This window comes from Quercus suber, unplaced genomic scaffold (assembly GCF_002906115.3).
Source record: "Quercus suber isolate HL8 unplaced genomic scaffold, Cork oak 2.0 scaffold_89, whole genome shotgun sequence".
In the NCBI taxonomy this organism is placed as follows: Eukaryota; Viridiplantae; Streptophyta; class Magnoliopsida; order Fagales; family Fagaceae; genus Quercus; species Quercus suber.
Genome location: NW_027069554.1, coordinates 1,035,859 through 1,061,117, shown reverse-complemented (window position 1 = coordinate 1,061,117; position 25,259 = coordinate 1,035,859). Strand labels below are relative to the sequence as shown.

The following is a 25,259-nucleotide window of genomic DNA, read 5'->3' as shown; positions in this document are numbered from 1 at the left end:
AAATATACTACATCAACAATGACAATTAATTCCCTTTAACAACTTGAAACTTAAATTTTTAAAAACTTACTCGCTAAATTGTCAATATTAACCACCTAACCTCTTAGATGATCACACAACAAACAATCTTTATCTCTCTCTCAACACCAAAATCAAAATTAAAAATAGATCATTGTCTTTTTCAAAATAAAATAAATCTCTTTTTTTTTAATATAAAAAAAATTTAGAAAAAATCGTTTATTTTTGTTAAATTTAATGCTTTGAACTAAAATATTTGGTACTCTATAGTCTATAGTATTAATTCATCAAGTTATATGTTTGATGAATATTAAATATATTTATTCATTTGATATGGAGCCAGTCCTGACAAAGAGTAACTCTAACATGCACTAGTTGAATCATTGGAGAAGTTCGTGAGAATTACATCAATTGAATCCGTTTAACGACTTTTAACGGACTTGAAACCAACTCTACTTACTACAACTACTCCAACTGATTTAACTGACTTAATAACAACCATAACTAACAAGGTCTGTCACGGCCGGCCCGGCCACTGGTGGCATTGTTTTCATCTCTAATTTTGAGTGTGAATCAAATCAGCATATATGGAGAGTTCTCAGTCGATGGCGGCTTTTTAAGCGGCTCTTTCTTCCAGTTTCCATCGACATCGTTGAGAGCTTTCTTGCTCTGGTGTTTCTTCAGTTCAGTCTTTAGACAATGTTAAAGTAGTTATCTTGTTTTTAATATTCAAATTATATTGGTTGAATAAATGTTTAGAGACTGTGTTCGTACATGTATTAGTCTCTATTCTTTTATATATTTGAAAAAAAATATTATGTGGCACAGTTTTATTGCAGAGCATAAATAGAGCATTTACACCGAATTCTTATTGAATTTAATCTCCAAACATGGTCAATCCTTCCAATTGCAAAAAAATTCAAAAGCTTTTCTATATGAAGTCAATATTACATCAAAGCATTGCATCAATGCAAGACTATCAGCATACAGAAGAACACTTATTTCTCTCATCTCATAGATTTATTTAGCAGTCATTGCATATGATCTTTAGGTAATAATCGAAAAACAAGTCTTGCTCGCAACAACTTTAGAATGTAAATATGGGGAAAAAACCCCCTAGGTATAGAATGCAGCAATACAACTTCCTTAACTCCTTCATCAATGCCATTGATGAAACAGTGGCATGACAAAGAACTTCATCTGCCCAGCATTGCAATGATAGCCATCACGCTCACCACATGCAAAATAGTAGGGTTGCCACTTTTTCAGCACAAATTCAAATCCCTCACCCCCTCCTTGAGTTACATTGGCCACCATTGTTGCCCTTCTCAAATTGCACGTTGAGAAGCTCGAAAGGTTTGGTAGCAAGTATACACTGTGAGGAATTATGCTGTCGTTTATTGGTGGATCATACTTGAACACTGCAACCACCACATTGTCATCATATAAAAAAATTTTAAAAAATAAAAATATAAAAAACGAAGTTATAGCATATGATATGGGGAGCCATTGAGCCAGGGAAATATAAGACTTCGCTGGTAATAAGTTAATTAAGGCTTCTATTAAGGAGTGTCCTAAGTGCACAAATTAAAATATATTTCATTCTCCATTAAATAATGTTTATATTATATTGGTTAAATTTTAAAATACACCCCTAAAGTTTGGAGGATTTTGAATTTTACACCTTAAAGTTTCAAAATTTAAAATTTTACCCTTTGAAATTATATTTTGTTTATATCAACAATGCCTATGTGTCCATATTTTTTGTTAAATACCACATAAGCTTGCCATTTGTGTTTGTTCGTTTGATAAAATGATGTCATGTGATAAAATGAAAATGGAATGGCATCATAAAAATGATGTAGCGTCATTTTATTTAAAGAATTAAACACACGTGACAAGCTTAATTACGTGACATTTAATTGAAAATATGGATAGAAAAGCTGCTAATGCAAATGAAATATAATTTAAGGGGAAAAAAATCTAAATTCTGAAAATTTAGGATGTAAATTCAAAACCCTTCAAACTTCATGAATGTATTTTGCACTTTGGCTTTTTTTTTTTCTTTTTTTTTTTTTTAAGTTAAATTTTACACACATACTATCAAAAAAAGTACAAACAATCATAGTGAACTTGATCATGTAAATCAGCACATTATCAACAGAGTATTTTTCTTTTTGAAAGACTCACAACTCATATATGATTATTTATTAGTATTTCTTAAGATGTCTTTAGGACACTTATTAAAATAACATAAATTGATGATAAAACCTAGACAACACTTTGACAAACAGTAGTAATAAACAAGGAATGGCAACTCACCTAGAGTATCATTTAGGTAAAAGGGGCCATTTTTGAGAGCCCAATCGGTGTAGTTAAAGTTTAATTGCCAGTTCTTTGAGCCACCTACAACGATCTTTCTGGGTCCTGGTGTATCATTTTGGCTTTGGGGAGGGCCTCCTTTGAAAGGCCAATTGGTATAGTTAAAGCCAAAATGCCAATCTTTGTTGGCCATATTAGCAGCCAAATTGGAAGCAGTTAGAATCAAGATAAGGCTCAATGAAAAAGTGGAACCACCCATCTTCTACTAGAGTGCTAGTTGCAACTCAAGGGGTGAGAAATTATAGGGTGATACTATAAAGGAGACGGTGTAAAAATAGATGTTGGCATTGACAAGATGATGAGTTCATTGGTATTTATAGCCATAGAGGCAAGACTGGAGAGGAAGGTAGTGAGCACTTACCCCAAAGAAGGAAGGGAGAGTAGTGAGAAAGAGATTGTGCAAAATGGCCAAATTGACATTTTTCAAGATTGGGTAGGTTAAAGTTTCAAAACATAGAGCTAAGCTCTTTTAAGAGATATTATTAGGTCTTCTAGATGAAGTTTGACCTAATAATTTCTCCTATTTAAGGAATATTTTTGAATGGTTTTAGAGATGAAGTTTGGTTGGAAAGACCTTTGGAATTCTTACCTCCTTTTGGAAATGGGGTCAACTTAGTTTGCGAGATTTTCCTTTGATTTGAACTATTATTTTAGTGATATTATTGGTGGATTTATAACATAACATAATTTCTTTTATAATAAAAATAAGGTTAAGATGAAAATAACTCTATGAGAAATTATTAGCTCTTCTGGGTGGAGTTCAACCTAATAATATATCATAATTAGGGAATATTTTTGAATGATTCTAAATATGAAGTTTGGTTAGAAAGACCTTTGGGATTCTTTGCCTCCTTTTGGAAATTGGATCAATGTGGTTTGTGAGATTTTCTTTTGATTTTTTTTTTATAGAGTTTCAACCTATAATGTCTATTTCTGTGATTTTTACTCTTTATCATCAAACTAAAACATTAATTGATTGAATCCTAGATCTCTTATTCAACAATTATTTTAGTGATATTATTAATGGATTGATAACATGATATAATTTCTTTTATAATAAAAAGAAGTTCAAGATGGAAATAATTAACTTTATATGAATGATCTTGATCCTTATTGTTAAATTAAACATTGTTTTGGTCCAAATAGATCCTTCTTTACTATCCTATAGAATTAAAAAAATATTATTAAAGCACTCAATTATCCAATAAGGAAATATCCTAAGAGCTGCAAATCTGCAATTGGGTTGGTGAAAATGGAAGGAAATTCTCTTTCAACAAAAAGAGTGGCAACGTTTTTCCACTATGAATAAATCTTTCTAAGGTAAGAAATTTGACCAAGGAAAAGTCAATGCATGCTAAATGCAAATGTAGGGAAGGATTGCGGCTTTAACGGAAATGCCTGAGAAACGTGGGTGAGAACTAAAGTCTAAACAACTGATTATGTATAGTTTGGGGGTGACGTGGTGATGATTATTCTATAGCGGAATATCATTTGTTCAGTATAATTTTATGTTTTAAAAACTGGACCGGTTGAATTGATCACCAATCTGATCCCAAAAAATGTCTAAAATCGATGAAAATCGAAAAATGGAAGCAAATCCGGTTTTGCCTCGGTCTAGTTTTTCAAACAATGGTAAAATTATCGTGAAAATAAATATAACTTTTTTTTAAATAACAGAACTTTAGAATTATTATTTTGGGTTAGTATTATTCACTAGGTGCGCGTTTGGCTCTAAATTAAAAAGTCAATTTATTTTTCTATTCAGCTTATTTTTACTACTATTCATGAGCTCCACTGCACTTTTTGGTACTATTCATGAGTCTCACTATACTATTTTAGCTAACTTTTACCTTTATTTATAGTATTTAAAAAAAAAAGTTTTCAATTTTAGCAAAATAAGTGGATTCTAAACAGACCCTAAGTATTTTCAAAAATAATCGATAGTAGAAGCACATTATTTGTTAGTTTGTTTAAACCGTGTATACTTAGATTGTTTAACCAATTAATTAACTAAGTTGATAATTAAGTTTATTATTCAAATCTAAGTTAAACACAAACAATCATATCACTAAGTGTGGAATGTAAAAAAGGCAAGCGATATGATGACTTAGGAAAATCAATGAAATCATCCAATTTCAAGGTAAAAAACCTAGGGAGGATTTAATTGAAACTATCATCAAGACAAAAAATTCACTAAATAGAATGAAATGTTTACAATAAAATTTTCCCTAAATCTAATGCTATCTCTTGTAGTACTTACTTACGTGATTACACGTAACTCCGAATTTACGGACTCTTTTATTTGAATTTGTTGAACACAAACACCCACATTTGTGACTCTGAAATCCCACTCAAAATTTTAGATCATTAGCAATTGTTGATCTGTATGCAACAATTTATCTCCATCGGTTCTTTTAAATGGATCTTCCTTTCGGTAGATGTTTTTTTTGAGTTAGAAGGTTACAAAGCCTCACAAATCTTCTAGGAGTAACTTGTTAGTCTTCTTTAGAACTTCTGAAACGTATTTAGAGTTTTCCTTTTATACTTAGTAGTGTTGAGCACAAACGCTAAACGTTTTTGCGGGCTTTGGGCTTGATTAAAATTCTACAGAATACGATTCTCGATCAGTTGAGTCTTGCATATTCAGAATTCTTCTTTTTGCAATTTGAGGAATAAGTTATACTCTAAACATATTTGAAACTATCTTATTCTAATTCATTATGTGGCAACTAAAGAGACATTTCATGTATAGTTTTAATGATAAGATTTTTTAAAAAAGTCAATGGCTTATTAATTGTCACATAACAGGTTGAAAAAAATAGATCCAAATACGTTTGGTGTCAAAATTTATGAAATATTTAACAGATATAAGATCATATTTTATAATAAAAAATAAAATTGTAAAAAACAAAGTTATGTGTCTATAACTAGTAGACAAAATATTTTTTTTAAGAGTATCATTGGACTAATTCAAATGTTCAGGGACTTTTATTTTTGTATACTAAATTTTGAAAACATTAAAATAATTACATATATATATATATAATATAAAAGCAAAATGTTTAATTTTTGTTGATCACTCCTCATTATGCCATGTGGTTACATAAATTACCATCACGTTTACATTTAAAAACCTAGACTTTTCTTTGGCTGTTTACGTAAAACCTTTTAATATCCTTAGTACCATTTTCAAAAAAAAAGAAAAAAAAGAACCACAAACACTTGTTTAAAACAACTGTGACAAATCAGCAAACAAACCTTCTTATATATTAAAAAAAAAAAAAAAAGGCCAAATCAATTATTTTTAACCTCACCCTCGCACTGGTAAAAAAAAAGAAAAGAAAAGAAAACCACACCGTTTCAGTGGGTAACCACTTTGTCTGTATCTATCTTACTTCTCTTCAAATTTTTTCCTTCTCATGCCCTTTTCCTCTGCGATGCCTGCCGCCACCGTCAGCCAGCGAACCCAATGCCGGTAAAACTGAGCTCTTTTGTTTTTCCTTTTGCAGTTGTAGTGCTTGAGATTTTCTTTCTTAAAATTCTTCTCCTTCTGGGTGAATGTTTGCGTAATTTTGGTGTCTCTTTGTTTTTGTTCAAAGATTTCATTGTTATTGACATCTTTATTTTTGTTCTCTATATGTTTGTTGAAATTCCCCAGTGAATAATTTGATTTAGATTAACTATATTCTCTATATTGTAACAGTGACTTGAACGGTGCCCACTGGAATCTCTTTATTCTGTAATTTTGGATAATACTTGGTAACTTCATCCACTTTTTGTTTTTCATGAAAGTATCTGTGTGTGAGAAATTAGTAATGTGGGTTTAAAGGTTTTGTCTTAGTTCATTGTTATTGACATCTTTGTGCTTTTTTGTCTATATGTTTGTTTAAATTCCCCAATGACTAATTTGGTTTAGATTAATTTGATGTTGTCCTAAATTATCTTAAGAATTCTTATCATTTTTGTTGTTTGATTTTGGGGGTACATGAGAGAGTTTGAATGTTAAGGATGATTATAATTGCTCTGTATTGATTTTGATGTTGGAAAAGTAAGTAGACATGATGGGGAACTCTTATGGCAATTATCACTATATTAGTTATATCAATTTTGCAAATAAAGGATCTTATTCCAATTGTTAACTTTGTGTATTTAGCAGTTTCAATTTGTCTCTTTATTCTTCACCAATTGTTTTGTTTGTATCAATACTTTGTTTCATCAGTAGTAATTAGAAATCTGATTGTCCTAATAAGCAATAGAGTGAGAAAGCATAAACACATTGGTATGGAATCAATTGCATGCCTGATGGGGGAAGGGTTGTATAGTTCACAAGAGCTTCACCAAAGCTTGGGCTCTTTTGTTTACAAATTTTTTCTTTGTAGAATGACAATGTTTTTTGGCATTGAATATTTTATGGTTTGAATTAACATTGAAATCAATGGAACTAAAACCTTTTTAGGTTAATGGTTTGTTTATCTATTGTCATGTTGCTAATAGCTTTATAATAAAAAAGAATATGTAGTTGAGCTAAAAAATAAGTCAAAAAATTTATCACAACCCCGTTGTAAATTTTGATCTGTTTCTCTGCTTAGTTTTTCGAAGGGATTTCCTTCCCTTTGTAAATTTGAATTTTATTTTATTTTATTTTTAGGTTTCTGTGTAGGTACTGATCTGTGAGCCTTTGATATAGAGATAAATTCAAAATTTGAAAGGAAGTTTTAGATTATAATTTTTATTGGGTTCCATTAGGGATTTCAAGTTTACATTTGATCCAATTTATAATCGCTTAATATGTATACAAATATAATTGAATTATAATAGTCTTTGAGATTGTGTATTTGAAAGTTTAGGGAAAACTAAAAAATAGGTATGGTTTTTTTATGATTCATTTATGGTGGGTTTGTGCATTGACATTAGAGTTTGGGAATTTCTTTGCAAATTTGAAAATTTTCATTGAGAATGAATTTGGGTTTGATTTAGAGGTCGCTTGGTGTTCTTGAATGTAAATTTTGAAATGAACTGTGTATGTGAATGTAAAGGTTTAATTCCATGCAAGTTTTTCCTTTCCTTTTTTGTGTTATCCAGAAAATGACATCTATCCAATTACTTTTCAAATAATAGGATCAACAAGAATTTCAAACACAAGGAGTTTGCATGGTAACAGGAAATTACTATTATTCAGATCCTCCAGAAATATTCCAGCAGAAAGCCAGTCAACAAATAATTGTAAGTTAACAAAATCTATAACTTAGTGGGGAGGGGGAGATTAAATGTGAAACCTGACCATATTGTTGTCGCTTCTCATTATCTTTCAAAACCGACAACGACAATAAGAATAATACTTGGTTCTAGCCATTTGGTATATGATATTAGAAGACAATTTCAGGCTTTGTGAATGAGAGGGGTTGGGAAACTGAGAAGTGGATCTGATTTGATTATAATTTATTTCATGGTAGGTTTGTGCATTGAGATTAAATTTTTTTATTTTCTTTGCAAATTTGAAATTTATCATTGAGAACGAGTTGTGGGTTCAGTGAAGTGAATGATAGGGGTTTAAGAAGAACATAGTATTTTGATATTCTTATTTTGGTTTTAATTTCATATTTTCTTTGAGTATTTTCAGTTTAGTTGGATATAAAGTTTCATATTCAATTAAACTTTGATAAAATAACTGATGTGAGTACTTTTATATTACATTTAAATAATAATGTTAAACATTTTTAATGTTACTTATACATTTCATAATACATTTTACATCATATTCTATTAACAGTTTTATATGAGTGATGCTACAAAGATTTTGTCAACAACTTACCAAGTGAAGAAGATGCTGATTCTGTTAAATTTCAAAAAGTAGATGATGCATGTGATGTACAACACACAGCTAAATCTGCAACTATGAAGAACAAAAAAACTATTCATTGACTATTGCAGATCGACAAAAGAGGAAGAGGAACCAAGGAATCCTTTAAACTGTTAAAACTTGTGTTACAAATCATTTTAAACTTTTCTTACAATAATGTAATCACCATTACAAGGTGTTCTGTTTTGAGTGGAGAATGCATAGCTGACCTTACAAAGTAAGTGCGAAGGAATAGTTGGCGTAATGTATATAATTAAATTCTGAATGGTGTTTGTACTATTAGTGTGATGTAGATAGTTTTGATTATGGAATCTATATTGGTTCATTGTTCTGTTTGCTTGCTAAATTAAAGAAAAAAGAGAAAAAAAAAAGACTCTTCTGTTGTTAGACTATTTCCCATTTTTAAAATTTTTAGAAAGTATATTTAATGTAGTAAAGTTGTTAGACAAAATAAAAGTTTGTTGCTTAAGAGTCTATTTTTTCAATAACTCATTGGGAGAAGATAAAGTATTTCTTATAAACGGTTGGAACATATGGTTTATTGTGCAGGGACTGTGGCATTATTATTAATCCAATGGATATTATTTTATAGAGCAGTTGAAACAGAGACTTTGACAGGTAAAATCTCTCTCTTTCTCTCCATTGTGAGTTGCCCATATTGTTGTAATGAATCTTAAAAGGATAGAAGTTGTTAGCATGCATTTTTGTTTGAAAACCTTTGAGATTACAATGTATTTAAAGCCATTTAAAACACACAATCCTTATCAAACTATTGCCGAAGCACATAATTCTTGGTGTTTAAAAGTAAGCATAATAGTTTTCCCTTTCAGTTAACTTAAAAAGTTTTTTTGCTGCTTATAATTTGTATCATACTCAGAATGATAAAATTAAGCTATTCTTCAATTGCACAAAGTTCAAACTTTTCTTAGAAACGATACTAATTTTGGTAATCAGAAAGAAAGGAAAACAACTACAGTACATTATCTACAAAGGAAAAACCAAACAGCCCGGCAACCCAATCTGTTTTGTGTTAGACAGCACCTTTAAAATAAAATACCCGGCTGCTTTGTTCTTATTCCAGAATTTGATTGAATGCTGTACAGTGTCCATTATGAAGATCTAATAAATGGACACTTATTCTCCTTCCTACAGTATATACACAGTCTAATCAGGGTTAATAAATTACAAAAAAGTTTTCTTCCTTTTTCAACCACGCGTTACATACAAAGGTATAATGTACCTGTTTTTTTTTTTAAAACACAGTCTCTATTATACTATTGGTTCTCCCTATTACTACTCTATTTAATGGAATATAGATTTAAAAAAAATCATAAACTATTATTAGATAAAGGAACTCAATAGTAAGCTATTGAAGATCAATATTGAACACAAACTCTGACTTAAGGAGAAGTTACAAAATATATTTAGAGTCCAGAATGCTTCATCATGGACAATGGCCTAAAACTTTGGGTAAACAAAACACATGTTCTATTATTGAGTATGTAGAGGCTAATTGGCCTGAATTCAAGCTTGACTCCCATGTTTCATCATCCTCAGTCTGTGTCTAATTTGATTTCCCTTTTAGATTTGAATAATTTAATGTTGAAGCATTCCTACTTATTGGATTTGTTAGGACTTAGGAATGGTTATTTTAGGATGCATGTTAACTGATTTTTCTCTCAGGAAAAATTAAGTTAAAACATGGTAATTTGACCTTTTTGGCTAATTAGTAAGAGGGTTATTTTTTGCCTTTTCAAGTTGTAGCTTATCATGTAAAATTATGCATGACTGTCCCTTAGGCTCATACCACTATTTTTTCTTTAAGAAAAAATGTGCGTTTTAGTTTTGCATAAGATTGTTATGACATTCATTTTCTTTTCCCTTAAACTTGATAATAGTTTGCCCTTTTCATCATATCCTTGATCTGTAGGAGAATATATCTCTGTACAGTTGACAATAGACTATAATATGCAGGATTTAGGGAGTTTTCAACTATAATATTAAACGACTCACTGGAGGAATAAATTTCATGTTCTAGGGGAATAAAAACTTTTTCATTTGGATTTTCATTTAGAAGAAAACATGTATCTTTAAAGGAGGCTCAAAATTCGTGTATGTTTATAAAATAAAAGAAATTTGTTGAATACTTAAGGTACCGGATTCCCATTTTAAAACAAGTTTAATCAAATTTTCAACTAGAATGCACAAAAAAATGTAAATTATGTTTGAATTGGGAATTAAATGCAAAGGTTTTTTGATTGCATAATTTAAGAATTTTCATAGTGGCAATTTAAGTTTAGAATTTATTTTTCATTTATTAGGAAAAATCAGGTGAATAATTCATGTGTATATTACTATCGCATTACATTTGATAGGCTTTTCGGGACTCGGGTGCGGGTGCAGGTGCGGGACTCGGCAATTTTTGAAAAAGGTGGGTGCGGGTGCGGCGCGACTCGGCAATTAAAAAATTATTAAAAATATATTTATTTATATTTTTAATATATTGCTAAGCACACTTTTTCACATTATATAAACATATACCAAGTTTAAGAGCAATAGTAGATAATAATTAAAACAAGATGTTCATAAATTCAATACAACCCATAAGATTAAAACTAAAACATTCCATAATGTTTGGAAATTAGACTACAACTCACAAGTTCGAAACTAAAACAAAATAAAAGATAATCAACAAGACAATCAACAAGACAATCAAACACCAACATCATCATCCTCAATATCAATAGCTTCACTTCGAGCTCCATTTCGAACTTCACTTTCACTAGTAGTAGCACTAGTGTTAGCATTCCCAATAACCATGGCCTCCAACTCTGGCTCATCAAGTGTAAGGGCTGCATTCTCAAGAATTCCAGCTCCTCCCTGTATGTCGCTCGCATTCCAAGAGTCTCCTGCAATATCCCACATCTTTGTTGCTGTATGGACGTACTCCTCATTGCGCCTTGACAAGAGTCGAAGATTAGAATGCACATATACCAAATCCTCAGCACGTGCAGGAGTCATTTTGTTTCTTTTTAAGGAATGCATGAATTTGTATGTGCTCCAATTTCTCTTAGCGCATGAGGATGAACAAGGTTGTCCAAGAAGTTTAAGGGCAAGGGTTTGAAGAGTTGGAAATGCGGAGCCATGATATTGCCACCAAACCAAAGGTTGTAAGGCCCACCTATCTGTCAAGGCATCTAGTGAAGGAAACCTCTCTCCTGAAAATGTAGCAAACTCAGACTTCACCACCAGCTTTAATTCACTCTCATCTTGAAAGTATCGATCCAAACACTTGCTCCTTTCCATAGAAATTTCATGATCCCGACGTGGAGGAATGCGTTTTGGATTCCCCGAAAGCCATTCAATGGAGTAATACCTAGTTAAAGATTAAAAAACAAATATAGATGAAACGTGTGTTTTACTAAAAGGGTGAACTAAGGAAAATAGAAAATAAATGTACTTACTTAGGATTTAAGGAATGAGCCAAGCAATGTATTGGTGTACAATTTTTGGTCCATCGATCAATGAGTATATCATACACCACAGCCCAAAATGAGCTATACTGATCATCTTCCAAGTCTTCGTGCCGATATATTATTGCCTTCACCTTCTCTATCATTGAATCCCACATCTCATACACAAGATGAAGACAAAACTTATCTGTGTCGGCTATTCGTAGCATATCATAAATGGGCCCTGTGAATTCAAGAATATAATCAACCTTATCCCACCAAAGATCACTTAGAATCATATCTTTCACCTTTTGAGCTTTTTCAACATCATCCTCTTTATAAGAAGCCCATTGGTCACTAATAGCCATAGCTTGAAGGCATCTTTTTATCAACTTCAATCTTTTCAGCATTACAACAATCGAAGCAAATCTAGTATCAGCAACTTGGAGCAATTTTAGTGGATAAAATTCATTAAACATTGCCAACCTCATTGAATGGTTCATGATAAAAACACGTATGAAAGATGCATCATCACCAATATGTGTAATCCAATTACATTCCTCATATGTAACTTCATTCTTTCAGTGTTTTTTGCTGCGCAAATATTCTTCAAGGCTAAATTGAGAGTATGGACAACACAAGGTGTCCAAAATATTTTAGGATACTCACCTTCAATAAGAGCTCCATCAGATTTCATCACAATAGCATTATCAGTGATGACTTGGACAACTTTTTCATGTCCAATCTCTTTTATAGCATCCTTCAACACCCCAGCAATATAATGTTTGTCTTTGAACTCACCTGACCCATCAACTGCCTTTATAAACACTGGACCCCCATCTGATACAGCCATAATATTAATAAGAGGCCTCCTTTGTGGATCTGACCATCCATCAGAAACTATACTTACACCATTTTCAAGCCAAGAGTCCTTAATTGGTTTCAAAAGCCTTTCAACATTGGCTCTTTCTTTTTGCAAAAGTGTTGTTCTCAAGGCATTGTATCCAGGAGGAAGATAACCCGGAATGTTATGGGTAGCAGCATATGCATAGGAACTACAATAATATGGGTTCCTTGCAAAGTTAAACGAAAACCCACCGGTGGAAAACATCCTAGCAATTCTGCTATCCAAATCATGTCTAGCACTATTCTGGAATGCTCTCTCCAAAGGAGAATCCACCTTCCTCCTCTTACTATCAACCGGATTTATACTATCAGTCCCTTCTTGTCTTCGAAATGGAGAAATAGGAGCAAGCCCACGGCCTGGGGGAGGTGGGGGTAAGGGAATTTCACTTCTCCGTTCTCTCTCTTTCTTATCATTCTCAACTTGATCATGCATTCGCTGCATTTCCTGCATATGGCTCTTCGCCTTAGGGCATGCTCTAATACCTTTGCCAGAAATTGATAATAAATGAGCCTTAACCCTAGAATAGGATCCCATAAAAACTACATCACAATAGTTGCACTTAAAGTATGTGTTTCCACCTGATTTAACAGAAGCACCGGGTGGTTTTTCTACTTTAGTCACATACTGCCAAAGAGAAGATTCATCATTTACTTCTTGATTAGATGAAGGTGAAGTTTTTGTGCTAGTAACTTCGTCCATTGCAAATTCAATAGATTCAATTTAACCTACAAATAATAACTATTAACTAAATAAATTAATAATAAATCAAACCCAATTTCACAAATTCACAAATCACAATAAGTAATAATTAATAACTATTAACTAAATAGAACTAAGATTAATAAGAAACTAAGATTCACAAATAACAAATTCACATGTTCACAAATCACTTCTAACTAATTTACAAATTTTATCAATTAGGATAAGATAAGATTCTTATCCTAACTGATAAAATTTGTAAACCACAGGTCCACAGCAGCCATATTAATAATTATAATAACAAAACTTCAAGTCCTCACCCAGTCAGTCAGTCAGCCTACAAGCCTAAGATAAAAGTTACAAAAAAATTAAGAAAATGCACTTGTTTTTTACATAATTTATAAGTAGAATAACAAATTAACAATACACACAAATCCCACAATCATTTCCAAAATACACACAAAATGAGTATCTAAACAATCATCAGCACACCTATCATTATTTACTAACAAGTGCAACAAGTCACTGCTAAAATTTCATAATAAGTAGAATAGCAAACTCAGATTCACAATCAAACACAACAGAGAGGGATGAAATTGGGTTAAAAAACAAGCACACAAACACAACAAACACAGCACAGAGAAGAGAGAAATAGAGAAAAAAAGGGAAGTAAAGAAAAGAGAGAGCACACCTGAAGGAGAGAACACGGCAGAGAGGGAAAGGCCGGAGGCAGAGTCGCGCGCGGAGAGCACAGAGAGAAAGAGAGATGAGGGACGGACTGAAAGGGTGGGTTTTGGACAAGTGAGAGTGCGTGAGTGTCTGATGTATTTTTAGGTTAGATCAAACGGTGCGTTTCGCACCTTTTTTTTTTTTTTTTTTTAATTTCGGCCTGAACTGGAAATTTCGGATTTGGCCGAATCGGCCGATATGAGCAGGACGCGGCCCGACGCGGCATAGTCTCACAGTCAGCGGCGTCCCTGCCGCGTCGTCGCGTCCGGCCGAGTCTGACTCTGGTGCGGCTCCTCTAGAGCCGCGTCGGTGCTTCACAGCCTACAAGACAAGGTTCTGTTTAGGCAATAACCCAATGTTTATCTCTCTTTCTTTATAATATAATTACCATTTTCTTATGGGTTAGATTTGGTTTTAAATTTTTGATTAAGGTTTTGATTTATAATTAGTTTCTAGAAGCCTTTTTCTGTTACTTTTTCTTTTGTCTACTGCAATTCCAAAAGGCTGTTTATTCGGTTTGAAAAAAGAATTCTATCTTTTTTGGTGTTTATTTGTTTTGATATTGATGAAATATATTTGCTTATTGTTTTTAGGCACACAAAACAGTTTGTTTAGGCTATTATCGGATTATCCTCGAACTCATACTCATGATTTGAATTTTTCACAAAGAAATTGCTCAGTGATGGCATTACACATTGAAATAATATGGAGTTGATGCATCTTGATTCAATCAATATAAAGTCCTGTTTTTTCAAAACATTGGAATAATATGTAGTTGATGCATCTTGATTGAATTTTAAAGCTTTAACACATGAATATGAGAGTAAGATATATTGTATGTGTATTATAGGATATTTCTATAAAATCTACATTTGTTCTATATTGCACTAGATTAATAAGAATTTTACTGTTAATACTGAGTGAAGATTTCATTTATTTGGTTGCTAGTGATGTTTGAGCTCAAATCCTTTTCATTCTAATGAATTATGTGTATTCCTTTGAATATTAGTGCTGTAGTTAACAATTTATGTAACTTATTCCTTAAAATCCATAGCGAAAAGGTTCGTTTATCTTAATTAAATTTCTCTCAACCATCGAAAAACATTATTTAGTCATTTGGATACAGATTTAATTATTGTATTGGCTTTTAATAAGATCTTTCTGAAATCACCATTAATAGTGACATTCATTTTCTCACTGAATTGACAAAAAAACCATTTAATTTGATAAATTAAAATTTAGCTTCTCTAATAACTTTCTTGTGCATCGCATGGCTGGTTAGTGAGTAGTATAATATAAAAGAGAAATGTTTGACTTTTTGTTGACCACTTCTTATTGCGCCACATGACTACGTAAATTACTACCACTTTTACTTTAAAACAACATCTTAGGTGGGTAAAATGTTAAATTTCAAACCACTGGTAAGCGACTTAAATATTGACCAAAACACAGGTGGGTAAATTGTGATTTGCTCTAATATAATATTTATCTTTTGTAAAACTTTCCCGTGCAATGGGTTATTGACTAGTCTATATATATATATATATATATAGAGGCAAATTTCAAAATTGGGGGGGATTGCCGTATAGGATTATATGCTTGTTTCTTTGGCTTTCAACTTCTTTATATATTTTTCCTTTTCTGTTTTTTAAATCAGTTGGGAAGACCCAAAGTCACAGGTAACATGGATCAACCAAGCTTGCAATTCGTCCTACTTTTGGAATTTGNGCAGGTTGTGGAAGCAATTAATTCACGGTATAACAAATAAACTTCATATTCTATCTAAAATATTATTGATGTTGAATAATAAATTGATAAAAAGGAGTACATCTGCATTTACTTCTCCCTAGTGTACAATTTACCCTTATGCACCAATCAAATTCAATTCACAACTTATTAAAATTACTTTCTTCATCAAGTCCTAGTTTCAGAAAACAACTCATGGAAAATAAATAAATAAAATCTGAGGATGAAGGATACCATCCCCCCCCCCCCCCCCTCTCTCCAAACAAACAAAAAAAATCAAAAAAAAAATCACACATTTATGAAATGTAAAAGGATTTATTAACATACCGGAGTCCTTCTTTAACAAGACCTCCATGACTATAGGCCATTAAAACTCCAAGGAACGTAATGTGGTTGGATGCAATTCCATAACCCTTCATCAACTCAAAAGACTCAATGCTTTTCTTGCACACCCATGTTGCGCATTGCTACTAATCATCACGGACCAGGACACCACATCTGGATTTTCCATCTCTTCAAAGGTCAGATGAGAAGAATCAATGTCTCCAGACTTTGCATACATGCAAATTGTGAATTTTGAATAATAGTAAATTTGCCAATGCTAGTTTTTATTGCATATCCCTGAATCTGCTGTCCAGATCTTGGGATGCCAAATTAGAACAAGCACCCATCATACTTGATATTATGAACTCATCAGGTTTCATTCCAAATGAGAGAAGTTCATAGAACAAAGCCAATGCACTTCCAAAATGCCCATTTTGAATATAACCTGAGATGATGGATGTCCATGAGACGATATCCAGCTTAGGAGTTACAGCAAAACATTTAGCCCCATCCTCAACTGAACCTGACAAAAAGTACAAATCAGTAAGTGCACTTCCAATGAACTCATCTGACTGTAGGTTCCACTTGCAAATTTGAGCATGAATTTGCTTTCCATAATCAAATGCTTCAACAGCATTACAAGCTTTAAGCATGCTAGAGAACGTAAACTTTGAGGGTTTCATTCCTTTCTTTTGCATCTTAGAGAAAAGATCAAAAGCTTCATTTGCATATTCATCACTAACTCACCATGGAGGAATCCAGAGATCATGGCATTATAGATGAAGATGCTTTGGTCGGACATCAGTTTGAAAATTGGATTGCATCAACCAAATCCCCAGTCTTTGCATACATATCAAGTAATGCAGTTGCAACCACATCATCCAAATCCAATCCAAGTTTGACTGAGAAGGCATGAAGTGCATTTCCATGTTGATTTGAATCCTTATAATTTGTGCCACATGCCTTCAGTACACTTCCCAGTGCATAAGTATTCAACTTCAATCCTAATTGGTGCATTTTTCCAACAAGTTTCACCATTTCCTCATTGGCACCAATTCTAACATAACCAGCAATCAAGGAATTCCAAGAAACTTCATCCATGTCATTAGAACACTCAAACAAAAGTGCCGCCCTATTGACCTGACCACATTTTGAGTACATATTTATAAGTGAATTGGTTAAAAAAGCTTTATCACCCAACCCACTAACAATAACCAAACCATGAATCAGCTTACCCAACAGAAGATCCCCAGTTTGACCCCATAGATTTAAAGCACCAGCAAAGGTGAACTTATCAAGTTTCAAACCAACAACTCTTGCTTCATTAAACACCTCCATGGCCTTAACAAAAAGACCCATCTGGAATAACCAGAAAGAAGAGAATTATATGAAATAACATTGTGCTTTGGCATTCTATCAAACATCTGACGGGCGCTATTTATCTCACCACATTTGCAATACATATGGAGAAGATTGTTTAGCAAAAACAGGCATGATCTGAAAGCAGTTTTAATCATGTGGCCATGAGCAGCCTTGCCATAAATAAGAGACCAGATTTGGTAGAGAACTGGACCAGTTTTGTATAAGCTACAGAGTCCAATGAAAAGTTTTGATGACAAGGTTGAGCATGTTGTGGCAGGTTATGTAATGGTATAGTTGGTGGCAATATGGTGGAGGGATTCTAGGTTGAATGAGCCCAGGAAACTCGGTGCTGTGGGGGAGAAAGTTTGGTTTTGTGGGTTTTGTTTCCTGGAGAAACATGTTTTTATCTGCCTTGTTCCCAAATGGAGTTGGAATCCTCGTCTATTTAACATAGGAGGCCTTTCAAAAGCAGATGAGTAGCATCCTCTCTAATTTTGCTTTGAATTGTACATGGGTCAATTTCTTATCCTTCTCATATTACAAAATAGTAAAACAAAAGAGATACATATCAAGGAGATAAAAATGGAGTACAAACCAATAATAAAAGGTGCAGAGCTGTCATATTAACCAAGCAAGTAAATGACCATCTCCAATGAACTGGGAAAATTGCAATAGAGTTTTGAACATGTTTTGCAGAAGATTCAAACATCTAAACATCTTTTCATAATGTTGATCGTGCATGTTTGCATTGACATCAGCAATTATAAGTGTATAACATTGAAAAATGTGAAACTTACCTATTTTGATATAGTTGAAAATTGTTCAGAACAAAAAAGGGTAGAATTCAAATACTAACACTTCAAATCAAACTCACAGATAGATGGTGTGTTTGCCTGATTGTGACAAATAATGCACAGAGTCAAAGATGCTATCAGTCATATAGCTTTACAGGTGACCTTCTGTGACTAACTACCCGAAATTTGAGAGCTTTCACAATATTATTGTTATAACATATAATCAACTCCAGCTTCCTCCTTTGAAATTTAGCAATTGCCCTCAATGAAAATAAATTCACAATAGACACTTAGCAAAATAAATAACTCTCAATACTGAATGATAGATTGAATGGTTTTTTAACAAGTAAACAATTTTGTATTGGTAATTACCCACGTACCCTGGTGGTTCTTGAACTTATGATTTGACCTCCCACCTCAATTTTACAAGGGAAAATGTGTCTTGAGCTAGAGCTCATCAGCTTTAGTAGGATACTTGGTGTTTACAGGAAAGGTAAAAAGGGCATGAAAAGTATGTCGCTTCATTAGATGATCCAAAGTAATTAAACACATAGAAAGCTTATTTAATAGAACTAGAATTTACATAAAATTATCTACAATGGTAAAGGCACAGAAACTATCAGCAATGTACTCCAAGACTTTGATGAGTGAAACAGAAGCAAAAGAATGATAAATAAGAAAATCAATATTTAAACACAAAATAGCAACCACTCTAGGTAGTACAATAACTTGACCTATAAAAGCATCAATGTGCATTACTCTAAAATCTATAGCCGCTGTAGCATTTCGGTGATATAGCATCTCATAATAATTTATATATTAAAAAAAATCATAATATGAAATAGCCATCAAACTTTTAGGAGAAAAAATCTATATGTTACCTTTGATGCTCTTTCCCAAACCCCCCCCCCCCCAAATTCCAAAAGTAGGACGAATTGCATTATTATGTCTTTGAATAAAATTTTCTTTACTTATAAAAAAAAAAAAAAAAAAAAAACCGTAGCGAAAATGTTCATTTATCTTAACTAAATTTCTCTCAACCATCTAAAAACATTATTTAGTCTTTTGGATACAAATTAAATTATTGTATTTGGCTTTTAATAAGATCTTTCTGAAATCACCATTAATAGTGACATTCATTTTCTCATTGAATTGACAAAAAAACCATTTAATTTGATAAAATAAAATTTAGCATTTCTAAGAACTTTCTCGTGCATTGCGTGGGTTAGCGACTAGTATAATATAAAAGCGAAATGTTTGACTTTTTGTTTGACTACTCCTCATTGCGTCACATGGCTACGTAAATTACTGCCACTTTTACTTTAAAACAACACCAAACAATTGTGACTTTAGGTTTTGCTGATTTAAGATTCAGTATTTAACACCGTTTCTCGTAAAATGTATATTAAAACAAAAAAAACAGCCAAAACCAGAAGAAAACATACATAAGGCGTAGGGAGAGAAAGAAAGACAATGATAAATCTAGGCACTACTACGGTCAAAGTAAGCACCCCGGTTCAGGCCGGCATCCCACAACAGCAACTGGTAAAGGTATTCTTTGATCGTACATATACACTTTCAAGTTTCAACCCCTACATCCTGATTTAGAATAGAAAGATAGTGAGAAGGGAGAAGGTTATCTCCGTTTTATCCCCTTGATGAAAAGGTAAATATTTTGAAACTACTGCATTTGATTATCCAAAATCCAAGTTTAATCTGAAAGTTACATTCAAATTCTTCGTATTTTGTGCTACTCTGTTGTAAGCGTAGAAAGGATCACATTATGTCCTACTTTGTTGAAAATTGAGTGAAAATATGTGATTAGACTATAGTGCCAACTTTAGTGCTAACGACTGTAGACAAAACTCCAGGCTTATTCTAATTTTGTCTTTTGAAGAAATTGTCTTTCAACTTCCAAATTTGAAACTAACCGTTTTTTTTTCTTTCCTTTTTTTAAATGTTGGAGATTTACATTGGAGGTTTGTGTTATCTGCTCCCTCTAAGTGTTCGAGGAAATGCCTGGACAAAACTTTAAGTGTTCGAGGAAATGCCTGGACAAAACTTTCCATCACGGGAAAAAATCTTAGTTTTCTATTCTTTCCTAAAGTTATTTTGTATCTAAACTTCACTAAATCCACCAATATATCTTAACTACAAAGTGAGACCCAAGCTTCGTTTATGTTAAATTGCAAACTGGTGTAGTTTGAATCATACTTTAGCATTGAGTATGTTCAATTTATATTTTAACAATTTTTGTAGTCATTGTTCCCTGTTTTGGCAATCTATCTAACAGTAGATATTGCTCTATGCACTCTTATGCAGGGTAAGACATGAGTGCATTGTCATTATCAGCCCATGATACTATTATGTCTCCTGGTGCAACCATGGACTTCTTTCCCGTGGAACATGTCACTCTTTAATATCTGAAATTGATTGGCTGATTTGCAATCAATGACTATGGATTATTCTTCTAAGGGTAGCTGCTCTTATCTCTTTTTTTTTCCTCTGTTTTGCAGCCATACATATTTTTTGGATTAGTTTCAATAATTTTTGAGTTTGATTATTAAATTTGTTTGGCCCTTTGGAAGTTCTAATATCTGAAATTTTGGTTTCCTTTTTTCTTTTTTGGGTTTATTTTGGTGCTAAAAGTTAAATCTTTCGAAAGATTTGCAACCTACACGATTATCTGACTTATGTTTAATATTTTGAATTGTGGTTTATCTTCTCAATCTTGTGTTTTTTGGTTACAAATGCAAGATTCTATGAAAATTTGCGGCATCAATTTCTGTTTGGTTGCTTTGAAAATGGATGAAAAGGAGATGAATTGAATTTGAGTCCTATGTATTATTTTTCTTTTTGTGGTCGTTTCCTTCATGGTATAAAATCACTCATAACCAAGTGTAGCAGATGGGTTATTGTGTCAGATTTATGCTGGTACATACTTTTCATATTTGCTTTTGTTTGTGGTTGTTTGGATTTTGGGCTATGGAAGCATTAACTACTTACTAATGGTTGTGAGGTTTGAATGGTTTTGATTGTACACTTCTTTCTTACTTTTGTTGTTGGTATCTTAAGTGAATTTTAATTTTGATATTTTTAATATGTGAAATGCACCTTCCTCATAATTAACATCTAGAACTTAGTTGCTCTTATGATGATCCATGACTTTGGATGTATAGATTCACACAATTGAATTTAATGGTAAGAAGAGAAATTATTAAATTAACAACACTGTAACTTTGTAAAGGTTGAATCTTAATTAAGTTGTAATTGAGTGGAAATCCATAACTTCATATGTATACATTCACACACAATTGGATTTGCTGGTCACAAGAGAATTTTTTAAATGAGATCAATGCTGTGTGACTTTTGTATAGGTTGAATCTATATTGAGGTGTAGTTTTATGAAAATAATTGATTACATAAGTTTAGGATTTTAGCTAGAATTTATGTGCTTAAAATAAATTCTGAGCTACATCTGCTTGATGAACAATGAATGTGGTATAATATGCATTTTCAAATTAATCTATAGTGAATAGAACTTACTTTTCTTTTTGAAGTATTTTTGCTTCTATATTTATTACTCAGTCTTACGTAATGCATGCTTATGATGGAGGATTCATTGCTGCTCAACACTGGACTACAATTTAAGGGCTGCAATATATGCTTTAGATAATCTTTAGAAAAATATACTTCATTTTATTATTAAAAATTCAATTAATTAATTGTTGCGCATACTATATGCTTTTAACAATGCTTATGCATAATTTTTCCATTGCATCTTTGTCATGCTTTGAGTTTTCTATTTTTTTTTTTTTTCCTTCCAAAACGATTATGTCAGGAAGAACAAACTGCTATTTATCTTGATCAAATGTAACAACAAATGATTATATATGCTAGGTGTTAGATAAAAGGCCTTAATATATACTTGGGAAAATTGCACTTTACCCACCTGTGGTTTGGCCCGTTTTAACAATGCTCACCTGTGGTTTAAAAGTTGTCACTTAACCCACTTGAGGTGGCCTTCGTTAGACTCCCGTTACCCACGTCTCTCTTTTCTCCGTTAAATATAGGGGTAAATATGTCTTTTTCATTATATTTTATGTCTCTCTTCTCTTTTCTCCCTTTCTTCTTCTTCTTCTTCTTCACATAAAATAAAAGAAAACCAATACACCTACAGTCACAAATAAAGCCACAAATCCATGTGAACATACACCCACAGATTCGCTAGCCTTCCACTACTAAATCCAAAAATTTACTACATAATTCTTCATAGAACAATCACAAAATAAACCCAGCAATTTGTTCAAATTTTTTGGGTTTAATGGATTTGTGGGTTAATGAGTTAATACTGCTACAGCCACAGATCCAGCAGCGAACCCAACTCTGTTCAAAATGGCGCCACTTTGAGCCGGTCTAGGAGCTTCAATAGATGGAGTACTGCTGTGTTGGCGACGGCTGCAGCTGGACCAACTCTGTTCAAAACCCGATCCGAATCTTTCGAGACCTTGGAGACATCGATGTCGTAAACATCGTAGGACAAGAAGTTAGCCATGGCTGCCACGAAGCTCGATTTCCCTGTCCACGAAGGACCGTACAAGAGAAAGCTGCGCCTCCAAACACGGCCTAGATGATGGTAATACTGTTTGCCTTTGAGGAAAGATTCGAGGTCGGACTTTACCTTGTTTTTGAGATCTTCTTCCATGGAGATGGTTTTGAAAGTCGAAGGATGCGTGAAAGGAACAGATCTCCACTCTCCGTTGCCTTGCTGGTCTTTGATGTTCATGTACAGCCTCAAATCTCAAGGCTTTAGCTGTTCGATTTCGTTGGATACCGTGTGGATGTGTTGGAGATAAGGTCGGAGGATTCTGCGTTTATCGGCTTTTCTGAGACTCAAAACGAAACAATTCTTGGAATTGGTCCAGTTTTTGTTATATGCTATTCATTTTTCGGGGATTTCACTTTGGCAATCAAAGTAAAGAGTGAAAGGGATTATGAATTTGGGGATTTTTGGGGGTTCTAAGGTAGAGAGAGGGAGAGAGCTTGTTCCATTTTTTTTAGGGTTCTAATTCAGTTCTAATTTTGGCTTATATAGTAAAGGAGATTTTTTAACAGAAAGGGCAGAGGTGGGTAACGGGGGTCTAACGGAGGCCACCTCAGGTAGGTTAAGTGACAACTTTTAAACCGCAGATAGGCATTGTTAAAACGGGCCAAACCACAGGTAGGTTAAGTGACAACTTTTAAACCACGGGTGGGCATTGTTAAAACGGGCCAAACCACAGGCGGGTAAAGTGCAATTTCCCCTATATACTTTGATTCCTTATGCTCATCTAATCTTATCTTCTTTTGTTTCTATTTAGCTTAGAGGTTATATACCACATTTGGACGCTATGATACATTAAGAAAGTAGACGAAATCGATCTTGATTAACTTCCAAAGTTTTTTGGGATGTAGTGAAATTTTCTCATTTTAGCAATTAAACAAATATTTTGAGGAAGAGTTAGGAAAAGATATTAGGTTTTATTCATGGTGTTTTCATGATGAAAGAAATTTGAATAAGTTCTACATTTTGAAATGAAATAATTAATTTTGAAAGCTTATATCCACTTACTGTTTTACTTATTAGTTTCTCTAAAGATTAGAATGAGAGAGATTTGTTTCTTCAAGATTCCAACTTTTTTCTTCAATAAAGCTTCTTCAAATGCAAAAACATAAAAATATATATATATATATATATTTGTTATAATTTGTGATTCCTTTGGCTAATTTTCTATTTTATTTTATTTTATTTTATTTTAATATTGTGTTTGCCGCTGCCACTCTGAATTTATGTGATTGGTTCACTTTAATTTTAATGGAAGCCATTTAAAAAAAAAAAAAAAAAAATTTCTTAAGATTGTGGTTATTGGGTACAAAGCCAAAGCCGAAGCTTACATGACGCCTTTCATTTCTCAAATTGGGATACAACCATCAGATTGAACTGAATTGTTCCTCCAGTGAAGTGTACAAGGGTATAATGTAATTTACTGCAAAACATAAGTTTAATAATAGAATCTATGAAGAAGAAGAGTTTAGCCTGACATCTAGGTGAATATCAAAATAGAAACTTCACAAGTCCCTTTATACACCCCAACGGTACTTAAAGCCCCTAAACCATAGGTTCTATTAACAATCTCTAAAACTACAAGGAAAAAAATTACATATTCAACTGAAAAAGAAAATAACCTAATATATCTTTAGATTTGTATTGAATAAGAAAATAACCCAATGTTACTTTATGTTTCCTTATCAGCAATTTTACTGTGCATCGAACGGGTTAGCTGACATATGTTCTAATTGTTCCAGTTCTTCAAATGGTTCTTGGCTTTCTCAAAAGTGGGTTTGTATTTTTGGTTTTGTGGTTTTTGTCATTTTTTTTAATACAACATTTCTTATTTAGTGTTTTTATTATTGCATGAGGTTTTTTTTTTTTTTGAGAAAGTATTATTGAATGAGTTTCAACATGAGAAATGCGATTATTGTAAATTTTGTACTTGCATATCATTTAAATATGTATTATAATGTAATGGGCAAATTACAACTTACCCACCTATGATTTGGCTGAAATTTAAGTTGCTTACTTGTGGTTTAAAATTTGATACTTTACCCACCTGAGATTTGACTAAAATTTAAGTTGCCTACTTGTGGTTTGAAATTCCATGATGAAAGTGTTTTGATGAATAGTTTTTGATCTTATTTAATCTTGTATTTTTATATTTTTTGTGTTTTTGGAGAAGAGAGACATAAAAGTGGAGCAAAATTACATATTTAGCTCTGTTTCTAACAGAAGAGGGTTATAGAAATTTAACTGAATTAACCTCAGGTGAGTAAAGTGTCAAATTTCAAACCATAGGTAGATAACTTAAATTTCGACCAAACCACAGGTGGGTAAATTGTGATTTGCCTTTATATAATATATATCTTTTGCAAAACTTTCCCGTGCATTG

At 32.7% G+C, this 25,259-nt stretch overlaps 1 protein-coding gene, 1 long non-coding RNA gene and 1 pseudogene across 3 annotated transcripts; 1 reads left to right on the top strand and 2 right to left on the bottom strand.

Moving 5' to 3' along the window:
- Positions 1 to 925: 925 nt before the first annotated feature.
- Positions 926 to 2,634, bottom strand: LOC112017953 (blue copper protein 1a). The gene is made up of 2 exons (XM_024050409.2): positions 2,341 to 2,634; positions 926 to 1,439 (listed from the first exon to the last, which is right to left on the bottom strand). The coding sequence occupies exons 1-2, from the start codon at positions 2,597 to 2,599 to the stop codon at positions 1,177 to 1,179; spliced, it is 522 nt and encodes a 173-aa protein (XP_023906177.1). The 5' UTR covers positions 2,600 to 2,634; the 3' UTR covers positions 926 to 1,176.
- A 3,098-nt stretch (positions 2,635 to 5,732) lies between these two features.
- LOC136067882 (uncharacterized) lies at positions 5,733 to 24,727 on the top strand. 2 transcript variants are annotated; one of them, XR_010629291.1, is made up of 6 exons: positions 5,733 to 5,875; positions 6,104 to 6,159; positions 7,519 to 7,623; positions 8,810 to 8,878; positions 20,596 to 20,749; positions 24,566 to 24,727. It is a non-coding gene; the product is annotated as an uncharacterized LOC136067882 (long non-coding RNA). The 2 variants fall into 2 exon arrangements; XR_010629292.1 differs by lacking the exon at positions 6,104 to 6,159.
- LOC112027973 (pentatricopeptide repeat-containing protein At3g13880-like) lies at positions 16,090 to 17,476 on the bottom strand (annotated as a pseudogene).
- Positions 24,728 to 25,259: the final 532 nt, after the last annotated feature.